Below are 17109 nucleotides of genomic sequence, written 5' to 3' on the forward strand. Positions count from 1 at the left end.
CGCATCACTCAGCAAGATAATTTTGACCTCGAGATGGCTAATGCTTCTTTCTCTCATTGTTGCTGCCTGGGGCATAATATGACTCCTTTTCATGACCTAACAATGATTAGTTTGTAGTACAAACGCGTGCCCCACTCTTCAGGTTCTGCAGACATCTAGAGGACATCGAAAACAACGCGCTGTGCTTGATGCATTCGCAGGTTCTCGTTCGTCACTTGCAGTTTCCTAACTCCCCACCACTGCAACCTGCGCAGCCTGTGGGGTACATCAACGTGCACCTCACATTAAGGGTTTCTATAAATTCTATACATCGTTCCCCAATCCCAGCTCCACACCTGCATCAGTACAGCGCGACAGAGAAGGTTTGACTCAAGATAGCATGTGCGAAAATGACCTTTGTACGTAACAAATGGGTCCATGCAACCACCCACGTGGCCAGGCCCCAAATATGCAAAGTCGAAACAGTATAGGTAAGGGTCTGGATTCCCAGAGACGGTAAGCGTTGCAAGGGACGGAAGAAAGTTAGGTGTGCGGATCATTTTAAGAAGTTTGCGGGAATAGAGTGCCCGCAGCTGGAAAAGGAAATGGTGAATTGGAGAGACATGGGAGAGGCCTTTGCCCTGCATTGGGTGTAGTCAGGCAGGTGGCGATGTATAAAAAGCATGAGAGGCCATTTTTTCAGCTGAGAAGACGCGGGCATCCATAGAAACAAGATGAGTTGTCAAAATATTCAAGAAAGACAGCAGGCATATTACACGTAATTTTACTGCGCCACTAATGTGCACGGCCCTCTGCTTCCCTCCATCCCTGTTTAGAGCGCCTGTTGTGGGTGGCGGTTTTGCGCCTTGGGGTGGCCGTGTGCTGTCCGCTCGGATGACTGTGGGAAGCACCGGGAGCCGCCTTCGATGACTTCCAGCCGTTCAGTGGAGCCCACATCTAAAATGAGAAACAGCACCAACGAACATTTGTTCAGGGTGAGTATGTGTTCTAATAATGAGGCACTTATCTGAAGCGAAAAGTTATGTTTGCGGAGGCACGCATAATGTAGAAGCGCCTGCATATGGTTGTACTCCTAACTATGGGATGCTCGGAATGTGACAAGTCGGGCGGCTTGGTCTATACCACCAAATGCGAGGAAAAGAGTTAGTTTACACGAAACATCGAAGCCGACGTTTCTCTTTCATGATAATCTCTTTCATACTACTTGTGCAGTATTTTCCACGGCTTTGAGAAGCGCATGCGCGCTTCCTGGATCACGCAGTCCCCACGAATATCGATAGCCAAGATCGCCCTCTGCATTACGCTGCCACAGTCTTGTAGTGGTGTTCCTAACTGCATTCCTTTCATCTCAAGTGTTCATATGCAGCTCTGTTAAAGTGCTCTAAACTCCGAGCAACACCTACGCCTTCAATATCGCTACAAAGTCACTTTCGGAGAGATAACCCTCGCTTTTTCTCAATCGCTTACGACGCTTGCGGCGGTATTAACGAACAAGTCGAACGGAACCTCCTAAGTTCATGGCAACGCATTACGCGGCTTTCAAGATCGCCATAAACAAGGTCAGGTTCAGCGCCTGTTATATTTCAGCATGATATATGCTTCTGCCAACGACCTGATAGAAGCACATATCCCTCTTCAAAGCACACTCCTCTCACCCTCATCTCTTCCATAGAGCTCCACTTACGGGTTCTCGTTGAATGATTTATGTAGTTTTCAAAAATTGATTTTTTGATGAAAAACTATTAGAGCGAAATAATTGCAACGACATTGGTGGACGTCATACACGTGGGAGATAAGCTGGTTACCATGGTAACGTGTACGATTAGTTCATTAACACACTAATCAATTAAAATCTGGTGATTACCTTTATAAGTATACAGCAGTTAGGCGCTTGGTAGTAGGCCATCAGGGGGCCCAATATGAATTATTAGATGTACAGATACGAAATTGCCCTTGGAGTTATGGGAGGGGGGAGACTTCTGCTGTCCAGACGAATGGAACAGGCGCGCGGAGACTGGAGCGGGCGTAGCCACGCCTGTGGGCTGCTGACTTAGCTCCGAGCGGACACCCTACACCCTTTTCGCTCTATCCTTCTGGCTCAGTGAACGGAATGCGCCACACTAAAAGGATAGGAAGAGTTGGGCGTGCCTACCCTATCTTTGCGGCCTCCGCACGCTTCTCCCATGCAACTGGACAGGCTAAATTCCTCGTTCCATACTGCCAATAAGAGAAATTACAGTTCTCCAAATCTGATATTTAGTATACAGGGGGTTTCACCTAAGATTTTGCACAATTTTTAAAAATAGATTTTTTTTTTAGTTTGAAGAGCGATTTTTGCACCACCGCAATGTCAGGGGTGAAGTGCATCAGAATACAGCGAATACGTTCTTACTAGCAGGCTGGTTGACAAATTTATAATAGTTAACTTTTAACTATTACTGTTAGGCTCGTTAATTACTGAAAGGCGCGTAGCCGTCAGTAATATCTACATCAGCTTTTAGAATTTCGAAAACGCGCCTATCCTTGGCGCTGTGGTTCGTGAAATGTTGGCTATTTCTACGAAAAATGTGCACTGGAGAGGTTGCTTTGCCTGCAAACTGCTCGAAAGCGCATGTATTTTGTCCTGATATAGGCAGAATTTCTTGGGCCAGAGAGTCGAGGGTAATGGCGTTTTCGAAATTCTAAGAACTGATATCGATATTACTTGCGGTCGGCTGCACGCCTCTCAAAGCTTAAGGAGCCTAACAGTAATAGTTAAAAAGTTAACTATTCATCATTTGTTAACCATCTTGCTAAATATCAGGCCTTAGCTATATTCTGATGTACTGCACGACTGGCAATGCATGGGCGAAAAAAGCGCTCTTCCAACTCAACAAGCCTATTTTTAAAAATTTGAAACAGCCTTAGGTGGAACACCCCATATAATTTATGTATTAATAGCCCGATACGATTCTTCAATCGCAGCCAAGAGCCCAAGTGCTTAGCAGATTTTGTTTAATGATAATGGGGATCATTCATCTTACACGTTATTCACGTTCGTCAATGCAGTTTCTCCGATCACGTAGAAATTGCCAGTTTATCACAAAAAACTTGCTTTTGAGAATTACTGCGTCTTCCTACGAATGCCCGGTATTCTGCTGAGTAAATATCGTGAATTAATATCTCTCACCAACGGCAGAACACGTCCTGTACTGCTCCTAACTTCATTATGTCCCTTTTTTTCTGCGCTTCATATCCTACCACAGATTTTCAATTGAAATTAAGTGGAGTTTTTTTTTTTGCGCAAGTAAAGAATTTTTCAATCATCAATTGGTTCTTATGACAAGTTTCGTGTAAAATAATTAGCCGTGTGCTGTTGGAACGACACACTTAAGAGCGAACAAAAGAACAAGGCTAGGCAGGCAAAGAGACTTGAAACAAAACCTGGGTTATTGAACCCTGCAGCTTATGGCGAACAGCAGCCTCAGTGCGATCTTTCAAAAGCTTTTGCTCATGCTTAACTTACTATAAACTACGAATAGGCAGATATATGCACAATAGCACATTGTGCGTTTCTCAGCGCTTTTGCCGTTCTTGCTGTACCAGCACCCAGACGCTCTCATAGGGCCCACATTACGAAAGGAATTAAGGATGCGAAACGAACACTCACAAGCACTTCTGCGCGGGCCGCCTTGGATTCGCCATCTTGAGCTTTCGACTCACGGCTATCCTCGGGAGGATAATATACGTCTTCCGTGACTTCAGGCTCGTGCGCCGTTGTCCTCCTGACAGGGGTTGGGCTGAAAGAGCATAGAATTTATAAGGGTGGGAGCACTTTCTTGCATTTGCTGGAATGAAAATTTTTCAGGAAGTGTGAACCTTGATGAAGCACCCGACAAACATAATCATCGGCGTAGAACGCATTGCGTTGAAAGCTCCCTTGTTAATGATGGAAATGTACAGAACAAAGAAAGACGAGGACACACAAGGACACCGGTATCCGTAGTGTCCTCGTCTTTCATTGCGCTGTACATTTCCATCATGAATCAACAACATGCCCTGACTGCCGCCTTGGCTCCCTTCTATTACAGAGCAGCCGAGCTTGCAACCAGTAGTTGGTGCCTTAGCTTGTGCGCCCGTCTTCAAAACTATGCACAGAGCACTGGGATTCAAGCAATGTGATAAGTGCGAATCTTAGGAACCAGCCCTGGATCACGACCTCTGCGGGAGAGAAATAGTAACTTCAATCATTTTAAACACCACAGCAAAGGTCTCGCCATTTTTTTTTCCACTGCTGACCTCTGTCACTCCTAATAAGGAGACCTTCGCGTAAGCAACACGAATGAGAGATGCATGCTCCCTGGGACCGAGCAAAGACGCCACTTCGGTACGTAAATGGACTCTACCCAATCGTCGTTGTTAGCAGTAATTGTTACTTTGGCTGCTTATGCCTATATGGACGTTTGTACGACAGCAAAAGGTGCATTGAGCGGCGAGAAGCTTACAACTTAGAAATGGTCCCGCCAATCGATTCAAAGTCGCGGCGACCTTACATAAATGGAGGGGTTGCCATGGTTTTGAAGCGAATGGCAGTTTAACGTATAGCCTCTGAGATCCGAACAAAAACTCGCTCTCGATGCAAGCATTTTACTTTCGAATTCGGGCAGTGACGGCGACGAGGCTATTCCGAACCTTATGGTCTTTTCCAGCTTATAAGAGCTCGGTTTTCGGCGAGAGGAGTATCTGTGTTTAGAACGTGGAACTCTACCCAAACAGGGCAGTTTTAACTTGTCCTGAGTGTTCAAGTTCGAACACAGACTATGAGTGAAACAATTAAAGTGTTATAGCAAGGTGAAGAATTCCAATCACTGGAGAGGTTTACTCACATATTCGCACCTACGCTTCGCAACAGCGGTCGTTCACACGGAAAATATTTTGCGCAACTACTGATGTTTCGACTGAAAATAAACACTTCTCATAAATAGGCTGCGGTGTAACTACTTCATGTGATCGTAACTATACTGGCGTTTTATGATGTCGCGTAAGTCGACGCACATATGTCGACTTGCATTTTGTTTAGATCATGGTCACGAAACTCAAGAGTAAACCAATGCCCGTATCGCGGCCAGACCATGACGCAGAATGGGATAAACACGCACTAAAGAGACGGATGATAATGTGTCTAACGATGCTCGACTAGAGAAAGACCAGCGTTTTGGGTGTCTTGTAGTCTAAGGCTGTTGCTAACATTTTAACTTCGCAGCGGTTTCAAGTTCTCGTTCTTTTTCAAGAGAGTCGAAGAATAGATTATCCGGTATGAAGATAACACCGAAGCTGCACTGCGCTACCACCGCGCCGGTCGCTTACTTTGGAGGCCTCATATGTTGTATACACGCAACATTTCTGCGAACTGTCTTCTTAGGCGTCTACAAAAAGAGCTGCAGAATGCGTGTTCGAAGTCGCCAAAAATGAGCTCCTTAAGACGCTGTCTCTGCTCATCTAAAAGGTCCGCTGTCCTGGAGCTCCAGTCAGTCGAACAACACATAATTTAAACTGTTATTTTTCTGTTCCGGTTCCCAAAGTTTGTGCCAGAGGCATCAAAAAGGATGGGCGGAATCGTGATACAACCTTTGCCCGTAAAATTCCGAGACTGAGTCTATTAAAAAAAATGCGTTTAACATAGAAACCATTTGTGCAGCACCCATTCGAAATAGTCTCCCTTACAGTCTATACACAACTTCCAAGTCTTCTTGTGGTCTTGGAAACAGTTGGAAAACGCATCTTTTGGCAAGCCTGTTAGCTCCTTTGTTGTGGTCTCTTGAATGGCCTCCACGCTCCCCATCCAGCGACCTTTTAGGGCTCTCTTCACATTGGGAAACAGGAAAAAATCGCATGGGGAGAGTTCAGGCAAGTATGGCGGATGGGGAAGTAAAGTAATGCTGGGCTTGGCGAGAAATTTTGTCACGCTGAGAGCAGTGTGCGGCCTTGCGTTATCGTGGAGAAGGCTCCATTGTCCAGATGCCCGTAAGTCAGGGCGACAGCGTCGCAGTGCAGCACGCATGTGTTGGGGCACGCGGATATAAAACTCCTGATTAACCGTCTGCCCTTGTGGGACAAACTCGTTGTGTAAGACACCTCTGGCATCGAAAAAAACTATCAGCATCATCTCCGTTTTGGTCCTCTGTCGCCGCACCTTTCTCGAAGCCAGGGAGTTTGCGGACCGCCATTCGGCGCCCTACCCCTTTGTTGGAGGATCGTACTTAAAACACTATGTTTCGTCTTCGGCAATGATGCTATCGACGAATGCAGCATCTTTCTGTGTTTCGGAAAGCTAATCAGCGCTCACTCATGCCCGCGTGTCCTTTTGGCCCTACGTGACGAAGTGCGGCACAAGTTTGGCATTCAGCTTTCGTTTCCCCAAGTTTTCACGCCAAATTTGGTGGCATGTTGTCTTACTAATTTCGGGAGCATCTAATAGCATCCAGACTGTAATGGTGCAATCTTGCTGTACAATCTCCCTTATCCGAACCACCTTGTTTTCATTCCGTGAGGTTGAAGGGCGCCCCTGCCTTGTGTCGTCTTCCACCGACGTTCTCTTGTGCCACTTTAAAACTCGAGCCCTCGATAATGTCTCGTTGCCGTAAGCGTCACGAATTAGCGCATACGTCTGTGTGGCTGTCTTACCAAGCTTCACAGAGAATTTTATGTTTCCACGCTGTTCGAGCTGGACATCCATCTCTCCACATTCACTCACAGTAGAATGCGCAGCCGACTTGTGTCGACACATTTTTTACAAGTAGTGTCATCTAGCGGCTGCCACAGCAATTAACGTAAATAACCCACGTTAGCCCGAAAAGATGGTGCTACACAAACATTTGTTAGGGGGAATCATTTTTAGAGAAGAAAATAAATCAATCTCGGAACTTAACGGAGAAAGGTTGTAGCTTGGGTCTGTTTGCCATTACTAAAAGGCCCTCCAAAAACCTACAATATCCAGTTTCAATCTCCTATCATCATAAGAAGAACGGCGCCACCTTCTGAGCACGAGAAACATGAACGCAAGTGAAAATTTGCAAGGGACAATTGAGCTTCGCCTTAAGGTTATGACGAGTCAGCTCATCGAGTTGATTCCCTTATCTGCAGGTCATTCTATACTTTACATTCATAGATCGCTTGGAGCACTCACACTACTGCTGGCGCAGTGGTGCAGTGGATAAGCGATGTTGCACTGTCCAGCGATGACACTTGCTCCCAGCGATAGGCTTTCTGCCTCTTAGGTTCTCTTCCCGAACGACCAATCATTAATTTAAATGCCACCTGCCATGGTGGGCCCTTTACTCACTATCAGGTGGGCAGTCAGTGATGACGCCGCAAGGTCACGTGAGCTGCCTCTCTAGTGCTCACGTGCCTCCTAGGTCGCTCTCCGAGGACCACCTCCCAGAGCCATGCTCGCCATTTCTCGCTCATAACTCCTACGGCGACAACGCGGGCACCAGATTTTCTGGAGAACAGGGCTTTTAACACTGTCGCGTTAAAAACTTCGAGAAAAATGGCGACATGCTGGCAGTTTCACCAATATTCCGGAACAACAACGATTATCTGTGCACAAATAGAAGCTGCTTTTTCTTATTATGTTGAAAGCTCACAAACCCAAAAACCACAGTTTATGAGAATTGTGGTTACCCTCTATCGCCACTTTTGCCATACCGAACATTTTTCAACAGCGCTAGACAGCAGGACATAGAACAAGACAATATAAACACGGCACTCGCAGTTTAGTGTTTGTCTTTTCTTGTTATATGTCCTGGTTTCTAGCGCTCTTCAAACAAGCTTATAATGAATTAACATGCCCAATCTGTTTCATTGCGGAGTTTGTTTATGCACTAACGTTAAACGCCTCGTTTGCCGGAAAATCTGGTGCCGGCGTTGTGGTTGTCAGCGTTGTGAGCGAGAAATTAAGAGCATAGCTTTGGCGGGTGGTCCTCAGAAAGAAACCTGCGAAGTAGGTGGGCCACGTAGGTCACGTGACATTAAGGCATCATAACAACCTGCCCATCAGATAGTGGTCACACTGCCTACCTTGGCAATTACATTATTGATAGGTCGGGAACAGCACCCTGGGCGCACAAGGCCCACCGCTGGGGTCACCTGCCATTGCAGGGGAGCGACGCATCACTTAACCGCTGCACCATTGTGCCAGGGGGGGGGGGGGGGGTATGAGTACTCCGAGGAATATCTGAATCTAAAGTGAAAAATAACCTTCTGCATATGTGGGAAATAATTCATTACGCTATCGCATCCTAACCTTAAGGCGGAGCTTAAGTGCCCGCTTCAGTTTTTCGTCTTTTTCTATGACCTGCTTTCTAGCGCTATTTCAAATCGCCCAGTCCAACTCGCCCAGTTTTTTCAACTCGCCCAGCCTGCCGCTCTTCTACTGCCGTGTACCTCCGCTTTGCCGCAGGAGACAATCTAAAGACTCACGCCGTGATTGGAGGATGAGCCTTGGTTGTCGCAGGTGCCGCAGAGGAGGAGGGGGCGCTGTCCTTTCTCCGCTCAAACCCGCTCTCGGTGACCATGACGAAAGCCAAGAAGAAGCTCACGACGACCACCGCGAGGATGGTGAACATGCGCAGGAGCAGCAGCGGCTTGGAGTCGAGGAAGTCCTCTTGGTACAGCTGCTTCTTTTCGGCGGCCAGGGGAGGAGGAAACTGGCGCGTGTTCGACGGTGCATAATAAGGGTGCCCGCCGTACTGGTCCACCGGGACATAAGACTCTCGCCTGGCTTCCGGTGCTGCCATCGCCCTATCTGCCTCTGCAGGCCCAACTGAGGTCATTACTGGCGGCTTCGTCTTCTTTCCTTTCGAGTCTGTTTCAAAAGGAGGAAAATTAACAGTCGTTACACAAAGTGGTCACCCAGTTAATGTGCCTTCCTTGCAATCTGCTGACCCCTGCTACGCTTCCAAAATAAGACAAGCGTAGCAGAGTGCGACAGAAAGCTACTTAGACGGCTGAGACTAGGAAGTTTGCGGAGGTAAGGTGGTCGCGGCTGATACATGGGAGGGGCCTTTGTGCCGCATTGAGCGTAGTCATGCTGATGATGTAGTGATGATGATACAAAGTGGTGATGCTCTGATTAAGAGCTGGCGAACAGGCGGAAATAGTTATACACAGAAAGATTGTGCCAGCTTCCTGCTTTCGCGACCGAAAGACGTAGGCTGCGTTGCGCCCTGCACTGCCTCGATCCGCGCCCTTTAATAAAGGATAGGATCCTGAGACTGGCCACAACAATCGACTGCCCTCAAGGCCTACAATTCACTGCTTTGTTTCCTGACAGCCACTGGTTCGAGGGACCAGTTGTGACTGTGCGCCTCGCCCCTTCTCTATTTCCCTTTTCAGTCCTCTCAGAGCTCTTTGTCAGTGCAGGGTAGCCTGGGAGAACACCCTTCTGGTTGACATCCTTGCCTTTCCTCTTACCCTTTATCTCTCTCTGTCACACACAAAGGTGCTACTGCAATGAAATGAAACTGCGATTGCAAGGTGCTGGCCACATTTCAATCACTGGCGGCCGGCTTAAGCACACTTTTATCTAAATGCTGGGTTTGGAAATCTCTGCAAGCGAGCTTCTGCCTTTCGCTGTCATATCTCGAGGTCTCGCTGTTTGCGATGAGCGCATTCTTCTTGGCGTTCCTTCCTAGAGAGCATGGGTGAAGGCGATGATGGTGCAGCCTGTCAGGCTTGCGGGCTTGAGCAACTTGCTTCACCTGAGCTGCGTCTATGACCCTCCCACAATTCGATTCGCGTTCCACGTCTCCGCCGCTGGTTTTATCACAACTGCGGCGGCTGATACTGCATATGAGCGCAGGATGCTACCCCATCCAGTTATTTAAGGATATTTACATGAGAGGCGGTTCGAAGCAACTGTCGCCGCCTTTTTTTTTTGGTCCCACGCTAAACCTGATGGCAGCGTAGTGACCGATTCTGAAGTCGGCGCGAGCCATGGGCTGCACGGTCGGCGTGGTCAAGTCGTGCGGGACGCCAAATTACTGTGAAGACAAGCACAAACTTGCTTTTCCTTGGAGAATTTGCTATAACATTTGGCGGTCTGAAAAGCGGCGACACCAACTAAGTGTGGTCAACAACCGGCAAATTCACCTAATGTCGTACTTCATATGCCCAGCGATTGTTTCAGTGCGCGAACCCTCCATATGGGAGATAGTGTTGTGGCACAGCTTTTCATACAACTTCATTCCACTTGCGCCAAGTTGAAACCAGGAGCCGAGGTCATCGGCCCAGCTCAAGTTCGTCTCGCGGCCCAGAGCCCCGCGACAACGCGTCCCAATATGCTGGGGCATGCCCAGGCCGGCGCGCGCCACCGCTGATGCGTCACCTCTCTGGAAGAGCGGGTGATGCAATCGTCCTCAACCGCCGAAAGTGTAAAATAGAAGCCAGATATCCAAACGACTGTCAAGAGCGAGACAAAGCGTCCGAGTCTCCGTTTTTCGAGCAGGGGTGGTGGTGAAAACATTTATTGTCAAGCAATGGAGAGGGCAGCAACCCCCTCCCCCTTACATGGCACGACGCAACCCTTAGGGGGCTGCCCTTAAAGAGCAAAGCACAGCCTTTGGATGGCTATCCGCTTCAGGACGTCGGTAATTATCCGGCGCTGGTTTCTAGCAACGGAGCTGGCCAGAAGAGTCCCCAGTATGACTCCGCCGTGGTTCGCGATGGAGGGTGCGGGAAGGTAGGGCATGTGCAGAGGGCGTGAAGCAAGTCTCCCGGTTAACCTGCAGAGCTTACAAGAGGAGTGGAACTGATAGGAATGGATAGATTGAAGGACAATAGGCTAGGGAGTAGTTGGAGTCTGGAGTCGGCGCCAGTGAGAGGCCTGAGTTAGGGTTAGGGAGCGAGCCGTAAGTGCGTAAACATGCCGGATACCTGGATAGTTAGTAAGGCTTTCTCTGAACGTAAGCAGACACTTCTGGGAAGAACAAGGGGGTCAAACTCCGGCCCGAAAAGTGAGACCTTGCGTTAGGGAGAGGACCTCCTCGTTTACCCGGGAGGCCTGCGTGTGCGCAGGTTCAGATAAGGGTTACGAGGCGGGTGGGGTATAGCCGCCTCGTACTACGCTTCTGGTACACCATAAGCGTAGAACCTGAGCCATGGTGCGGGATACGAGGCTTTTTGGGGAAACTGGATAAAATCGGACATTGAGTTGGAGAGAATATTGGTGGTGCAGGCGGAGGTGAGAGCGAGCGCAATGGCCGCTTCCTATGATGTTTCCGATGAGTCTATGTGATGGAGCCTAATGCGAGCAGTCGGGTCTGATTGTTAGAAACGGCGAGGACCATGCGGGAACTCAACGAGTACGCTACTACGTCCTCGTAGGCAGCGTGTGCAGGGCTTCGGAGCGGTCTGCTCTGCGTTCACCGCCTTGCTCGGGGTGCATATACTTGGGGATGGGAAGTATGACGAGGTAGAAGTGTAGTTCTGATGGTAGGAGGACATCCTCGGTAAGATGATGGGTGATCGGGGCGTTGCCTAGCTGAGAAAGCAGAGCGGCCTGCCGCGGTACACGACAGGCGAGTCAGCAGTGCTGTTAGGGTGGAATCTGCCAGCTCCTCAAACGTGTTTTGGGTATCAAGGTTGAGGATCCGGGAAGCAGCCGTGCGGGTGGCAGGTGGAGGATGACCTTCGTGCAGCTCCTGAGGAGCGTGTTGATGCGGTCCCGCTCCTTTTACTTTAGGGGGAGGTAGGGGATGAATACGCCATGCGGCTCGTGATGTAGGCTTGGGTCAGACGGGGAATATTGAGCTATCGCAGACCAGCGCGCCAGTTCGCCACGCGTCGGATGAGACGGGTGGCTTGCTGGGTTTGGTCTGGAGAGCTTGGATGGTGTCTCCGTGCGCGCCGTGAAAGTGAAGGACGAGGCCGATGATGCGTACCTTGGGAGACTAGGGGAATAGGGTGTTTTCCTAGCATAAGTGAGATGAGTGTTGACGGGGTCTTGTGGCCTGAGGTGGTAGAGGAATAGTTCTGATTTGGCAGGGGAGCAAGCCGCCGCTCGTGCGAAAGTACGAGTCGATGATGTTAAGGCTGCGTTCCAAGTCCGCCCCACTGACTCAATGGGCCAGACAGTGATGTCAGCATAGAAGCTTCGATATATGTCGGGGACTTGGGCGAGTAGTTGGGGGAGTTGGAGGAGGGCTGTGTTAAAGAAAATAGGAGACAGCACAGCCCATTGAAGCGTTCACCGCGCTCTCAGTTAGGCACCGGGGAGCCGGTGGTCGCCCAGGGTGAGTGTGGCTATGCGTTCAGAGAGGAAGTCGCGGACGCAATTGTACATCCGCGGGCCTACACCTAGGGCATGAAGGCCTTCTTAGACGGCTGCGTGGGTAACGTTGTTGAAAGCCTTTGTTAGGTCGACACCTTGGTGTCGCCCGTTGGGGAATCAATGATGTGGTGTTTGAGTTGTAGAAAAACGTACGGGGTGGACAAACCCTGGCGGAAGCCTAAATAGCACGAAGCCATATTGTGCAGGTTCTCCAGATATCGGCTGAGCCGGGTCTGGAGAACGCGCTCCATGAGCTTGCCCACACACAACTTAACTGAGATGGGGCAGAGGTTAGCGGGGAGCAGTGGTTTGCCGGATTTGGGAATGAAAACCACCTTGACGTCCTTCCACTGAGGTGGGAGGGTGCCGCCCAACAAGCATTCCTTGAAGTAGTCGGTTAGGGTTTTGACGCAGGGAGAATCGAGGTTGCGGAGTGCCTTGTGAACTCTTTCGGGGCCGGGAGCTGAGGACGTGTTGAGGCGCTGAAGTTCTGCAATGACTTCCGCTTGGGTGATGATTGGGTCGAAGAGATCGTTGGGGGAGCCTGTGTAGTCTGGGTGGTCTGCGGATGGATATGCCGGAAAGTACAGGACACGAAGCTGTTCGAGGAGTTCCCGCGGGTAGGCCTTGGATGTGTGTATGAGTTTTATGAGGTTGTGTTTCTGGTTTGTCTATGACTAAGTCGAATCAATGAGATGGCGGAATAAGTTTCAGGTCTGCGGCAGGCTCATACTACCGCCCAGCCTGTTACAAAGGGATTCCAAATTTTGCTGAGATGGAGTTGCAGCATGCGTTTCAGTCTTCTTGAGCCAGGCCAGCCAGCTCCTCAGTGCTCTATTCCAGCGCTGACGCCGCCACATCCGCTCGTGACCCCTCCTTGGCTTTCCATAGTGACAGGAAAAGAGAACCGATAACGTCTGCATGGCAGTCCTCTGGAAACGGGCAAGTCATGGCGTGGCCGTCACGCTGGAGTTGGTTGGACCAAATAGCTATGTCTGATATAGTGTCTATATAGAGTGTGGGCTGCCCGGGAGGCGCGGAACGAGTCCCGTTTCGTCATGGCAGCCCCACGAGGCGGTCTGCGCATCCGGCCTGCTTGTAGGAGAATCGTAGTTCGAGCGAGCCTGTATCGAGAAGCCGTTAGGCTGTCAGCTATGGGACCTCCTGTCTAGAGTATGTAGGGCAACGCCCTCTGTGTGTATCATGTATGCGATCGTCCTAGCGTGCAAGTAAAGGCACTCGTCTGTCACTGGTGGTGGTGAGTCGTCTCCCAGTCGTTACTCAAAGCCAGCCCACTGTGCCTAAGTTGGCATCGAAATCGGCTGCGTGACGAACTATTGTGCTTCCATGTAAATATTGCATATAAAGCAATTTTGGTATGCTCCAAAGTCGATTTTCTTCGACAAGGTAAATTCTTAGGCAAGTTGGTCATGGTATTGTATAACTACAGCGCGACGAACGGTACATAGAAAAAAGGAACAAATGAACACGTGTTCCTTACTTCTATGTCCCGCTCGGCGCGTTGTAGTTTTGGAAGACTTTCTTCAGCTGGCCTACCCTTGCGTGGCCTACCCTTGCCATGGAACTCTACCGTAACGAACACAACGGCGAAACAGTGCTCAAAGCGCTGGAAAGCACCAGTCACAAAAGTGGAGTTACGGCAGAATGTGAGCATCCCTAAAAGGACAACAGCATCCAAGTATTGTTCTTTGTAAAAATATATTCTGGGCCTCTTTTTGCCGATGTTGTCCGGCATCTAAAGACGAGTTTATGGCCGGGATAACTGAATTTAAGATTTTTTTCTGCCATCGAAATAAAGTTGTGACGTCAAGACTAGACAAGTTTCCGTGATCTCCTTATCGATGTGAGTGCCGGTGTAGCCTACCCCGGGGAATACACACGAAACATTCCTTGGCAGATCACAGTTTGCTTGCCAAAAAGTCCTTGGCGATGTTAGCACCGCTGTTTCATTTCCTTTACCTTTTCTGTCTGTTAAAACTCTACTCTGCACTGAAAGCAGCTCGTTTGTCATTACAACGTGGTTACACTTCAATTGGTTCTCACACTTCCTCTAATTTAACAATATACGACCGTTACGTCTCCCAACTTCGAGGGTTTCTTAGAGAAAGAGTCCGCACTGCGTTCTCCTGCATCCTCATCCTCTTTTCTAAACATATGCCTAGCCATACACTCGTCGAAAAATTAGGCTTGTTTAAGCATGGCTTGAACCTAGTTATAGCAGCGAAGCCTTTGTTCAGCATGATTAGCCTGGCGCCTGCGGCAAAGCGTTGACGCGTTCGGACCGGCACGCGCTTCATCCATGGCTAGACTGAGCGACCAGCGCCGGCGAAGCAACTGTTAAATCACCGCTAGTCACGTGGTAGCACAGCGGCGTGGCTCCAAGGGAGCGCAACTGTGACTACTCGCCTCAGAGGATCATTTGGCGTGACGTCACAAGACAGACCTCCATTCCGCCGGCTAAAGGTGAAACGCCAGCAAAGTCTGACCTTGGAAGTTGTATCTTTCGCTCTAAATGCACTTCTAAAATTGGAACGAGTATCGCCAATACCGGTGACACCTTGCAAAAGGGCGAACGAAGGCTACAACTGTAAACTGCTGATCAGAAGAACTTGTGCCCGCCAATTGAAAACAAGCCGGCGGGAGAAATAGCAGTAAGTAAACTCAGCACGCCACCGAAACGTAATGTTTTCCTCCCTCTGCCATGCTCAGCTTAAAGGTGACAACGTATTTTCGATAAAGCGCCTAAGACGACAGCCGTATCCTGCATCTCAGCAAATGTAGCGAACGTCGGTTACAATTTTTACAGAGAAATCTAGTCACTCCTCGGGTGGCAAACCGCTTGCCGCCGGCACTCAACAGAGAACATGAAAAGGGAACGCGACAAAAAGTATGTACTTCGCTCTTTTTTTGTCTGTATGTCCCAATGGTGTCGTCTGCGCGCAGTATTTTCGTCGTGACTTTTAGGTTGACCGCCTCACCTTAATGGACATGGTGAGCACCAAAAGGTAAAGGTAGCTTCTTGTATCTACGAGAATGTGAACCGATGGCGAAATAAACAGTATGTATAACCGCCCCTGGGTCACATGATCCGTGTTATACCAGCCGAGGAGCGTGGCTTTCTTGCGCCTTATTGCAGATTCCTACTGTATCTCCCTGTGCTCTGTTTCAATGGGCAAAATTTTCCTGTTTCATATCGTTTCTGTTGCTTAGTTTCACTAGTGTGCTTAGTAAAGGCTATCGCTTCAGAGCGATTCCATTCGAAAGCACGCGCAGGCAGCACTCTGGAGGCCGAAGTTTTTGCCCTCATTGCATCATTTCTGATTAGCTTGTCGATGTCCCTAGTTTTCTCATGGCCTACGAACTAGTTTAGACGTGTATGCTGCTCATTTCCTCGATTACTCCATCAGATAGTGATGTTTTTGTTTCATTTACTTCACGGCCCGGAACAGACCATCTAAGAGTGGGAGCTTGAGGGAGCTTCCAGTTTTTCAGAGACATCTGGCGAGCTTGAATTTTTTTAATCAAGAAGTGTGCCACAAGCCATAGACTGAGAAATGGCAAAGGAAATGTAGGAGAAATTTAAGAGTAAGAGTGAAGGCCAGTGTTGCTCAAATAGTCGCCAAGAATTCAGGTGTAGTGACTGTCGTTACAACCCTGTCGTGGGAGCTGATATATATAAACTCTCTGCGCGCCTTATCTACAAGCAAGGTGTCATAACAAATTGATCTTTTTTTTGATCGCGTGCCAAAAGAGCATTCTGCCTATGAGACGCGCCAAAGTAGAAATCTCCAGGCTAATTTCGGCTTCGTCAGGTTCCTCATCGTGTGCTGAAATCTCAGTAATCGAGACTCTGTTCCATCCCGCAGAGAAACGAGGCTTCGCAACTGGCATCCGCCCTGCTAACTTTTACGGCAGCAGGTTTGAAGCATCTTACGATGAGGTAGAGTCTTAAAGTGCCCAGGCATATAAATGACCCGGGTAATCTTTGCACAGCATTGTTCTAGAGGCAGAGCTGCTTTCCTGCTCAGCGCATTACACAGTATCGCTCTAAAAAAACGTTTGAGTGGAAAGGCGTGAAAGCCGCAGGCGTCCGGAAACTGTCTTTGCGATTCAGTGGCTAGTGACCTGGCTAATGGCTAGCGAGTGGCTAGTGATAGTGGCTAGTGGTTAATTAGGATGGCTACCACGAGTTTCGGATATCGAATCTCTTCTCATCTGGCCACCTTTCGTAGGAGATATTCAAAATTTCCGTATGGCGTGTGGCGTGAATGCAGGTTAAGGAACGCCCAGGAGCTCAGAATTACCGCGCTGCCATCGAATACAGCTATTCTTCCTCTTTCCATCGTTTAACTTCCTCCTGCATCGTTCTAATCACAGCGCAATTCAGGTTCCAGTTCCAGTGCTGGGTGAACAGTTTCTCCGCGTTTCCTCCGCTCATAACCACACACAGATACGCAGTTTCTCGTTCAATGCCATACACTAATGAAAAGATTCGCCAGCTGCGCCTTGGACTATTTATGGCGGCAACAGCCCCGTTTGGGGCTGAGTTCGTGCCATGGCCTTCTCAGACTCTATTGTACTAAGACAAAAGGCGTAGCAGCGCAGCTATTTGGGGCTGTTCGACTCTGTCACCGCTTGACGACGCCGAAAAGAGAAGGCAACCCTGGAGGAGACACTTAAGCTCCGCCTTCAACGCATGACACGATAACGTTATATATGCGGAATTGCTTTCTCTCATTCACACTCATAGGTCACGAAAAGTCCTCGTACCACTCCTG

General features: G+C 49.0%; 1 protein-coding gene across 1 annotated transcript; it reads right to left on the minus strand.

Annotated features, from left to right (window-relative positions):
* Positions 1-774: 774 nt before the first annotated feature.
* LOC144108559 (uncharacterized) lies at positions 775-15321 on the minus strand. Its single transcript, XM_077641766.1, has 6 exons — positions 15310-15321; positions 13868-13937; positions 12477-12872; positions 8461-8845; positions 3650-3779; positions 775-936 (listed from the first exon to the last, which is right to left on the minus strand). Exons 1-6 carry the CDS (start codon positions 15319-15321, stop codon positions 775-777), a joined length of 1155 nt encoding a protein of 384 aa, XP_077497892.1.
* Positions 15322-17109: the final 1788 nt, after the last annotated feature.

Source organism: Amblyomma americanum, chromosome 10, assembly GCF_052857255.1.
Source record: "Amblyomma americanum isolate KBUSLIRL-KWMA chromosome 10, ASM5285725v1, whole genome shotgun sequence".
NCBI lineage: Eukaryota > Metazoa > Arthropoda > Arachnida > Ixodida > Ixodidae > Amblyomma > Amblyomma americanum.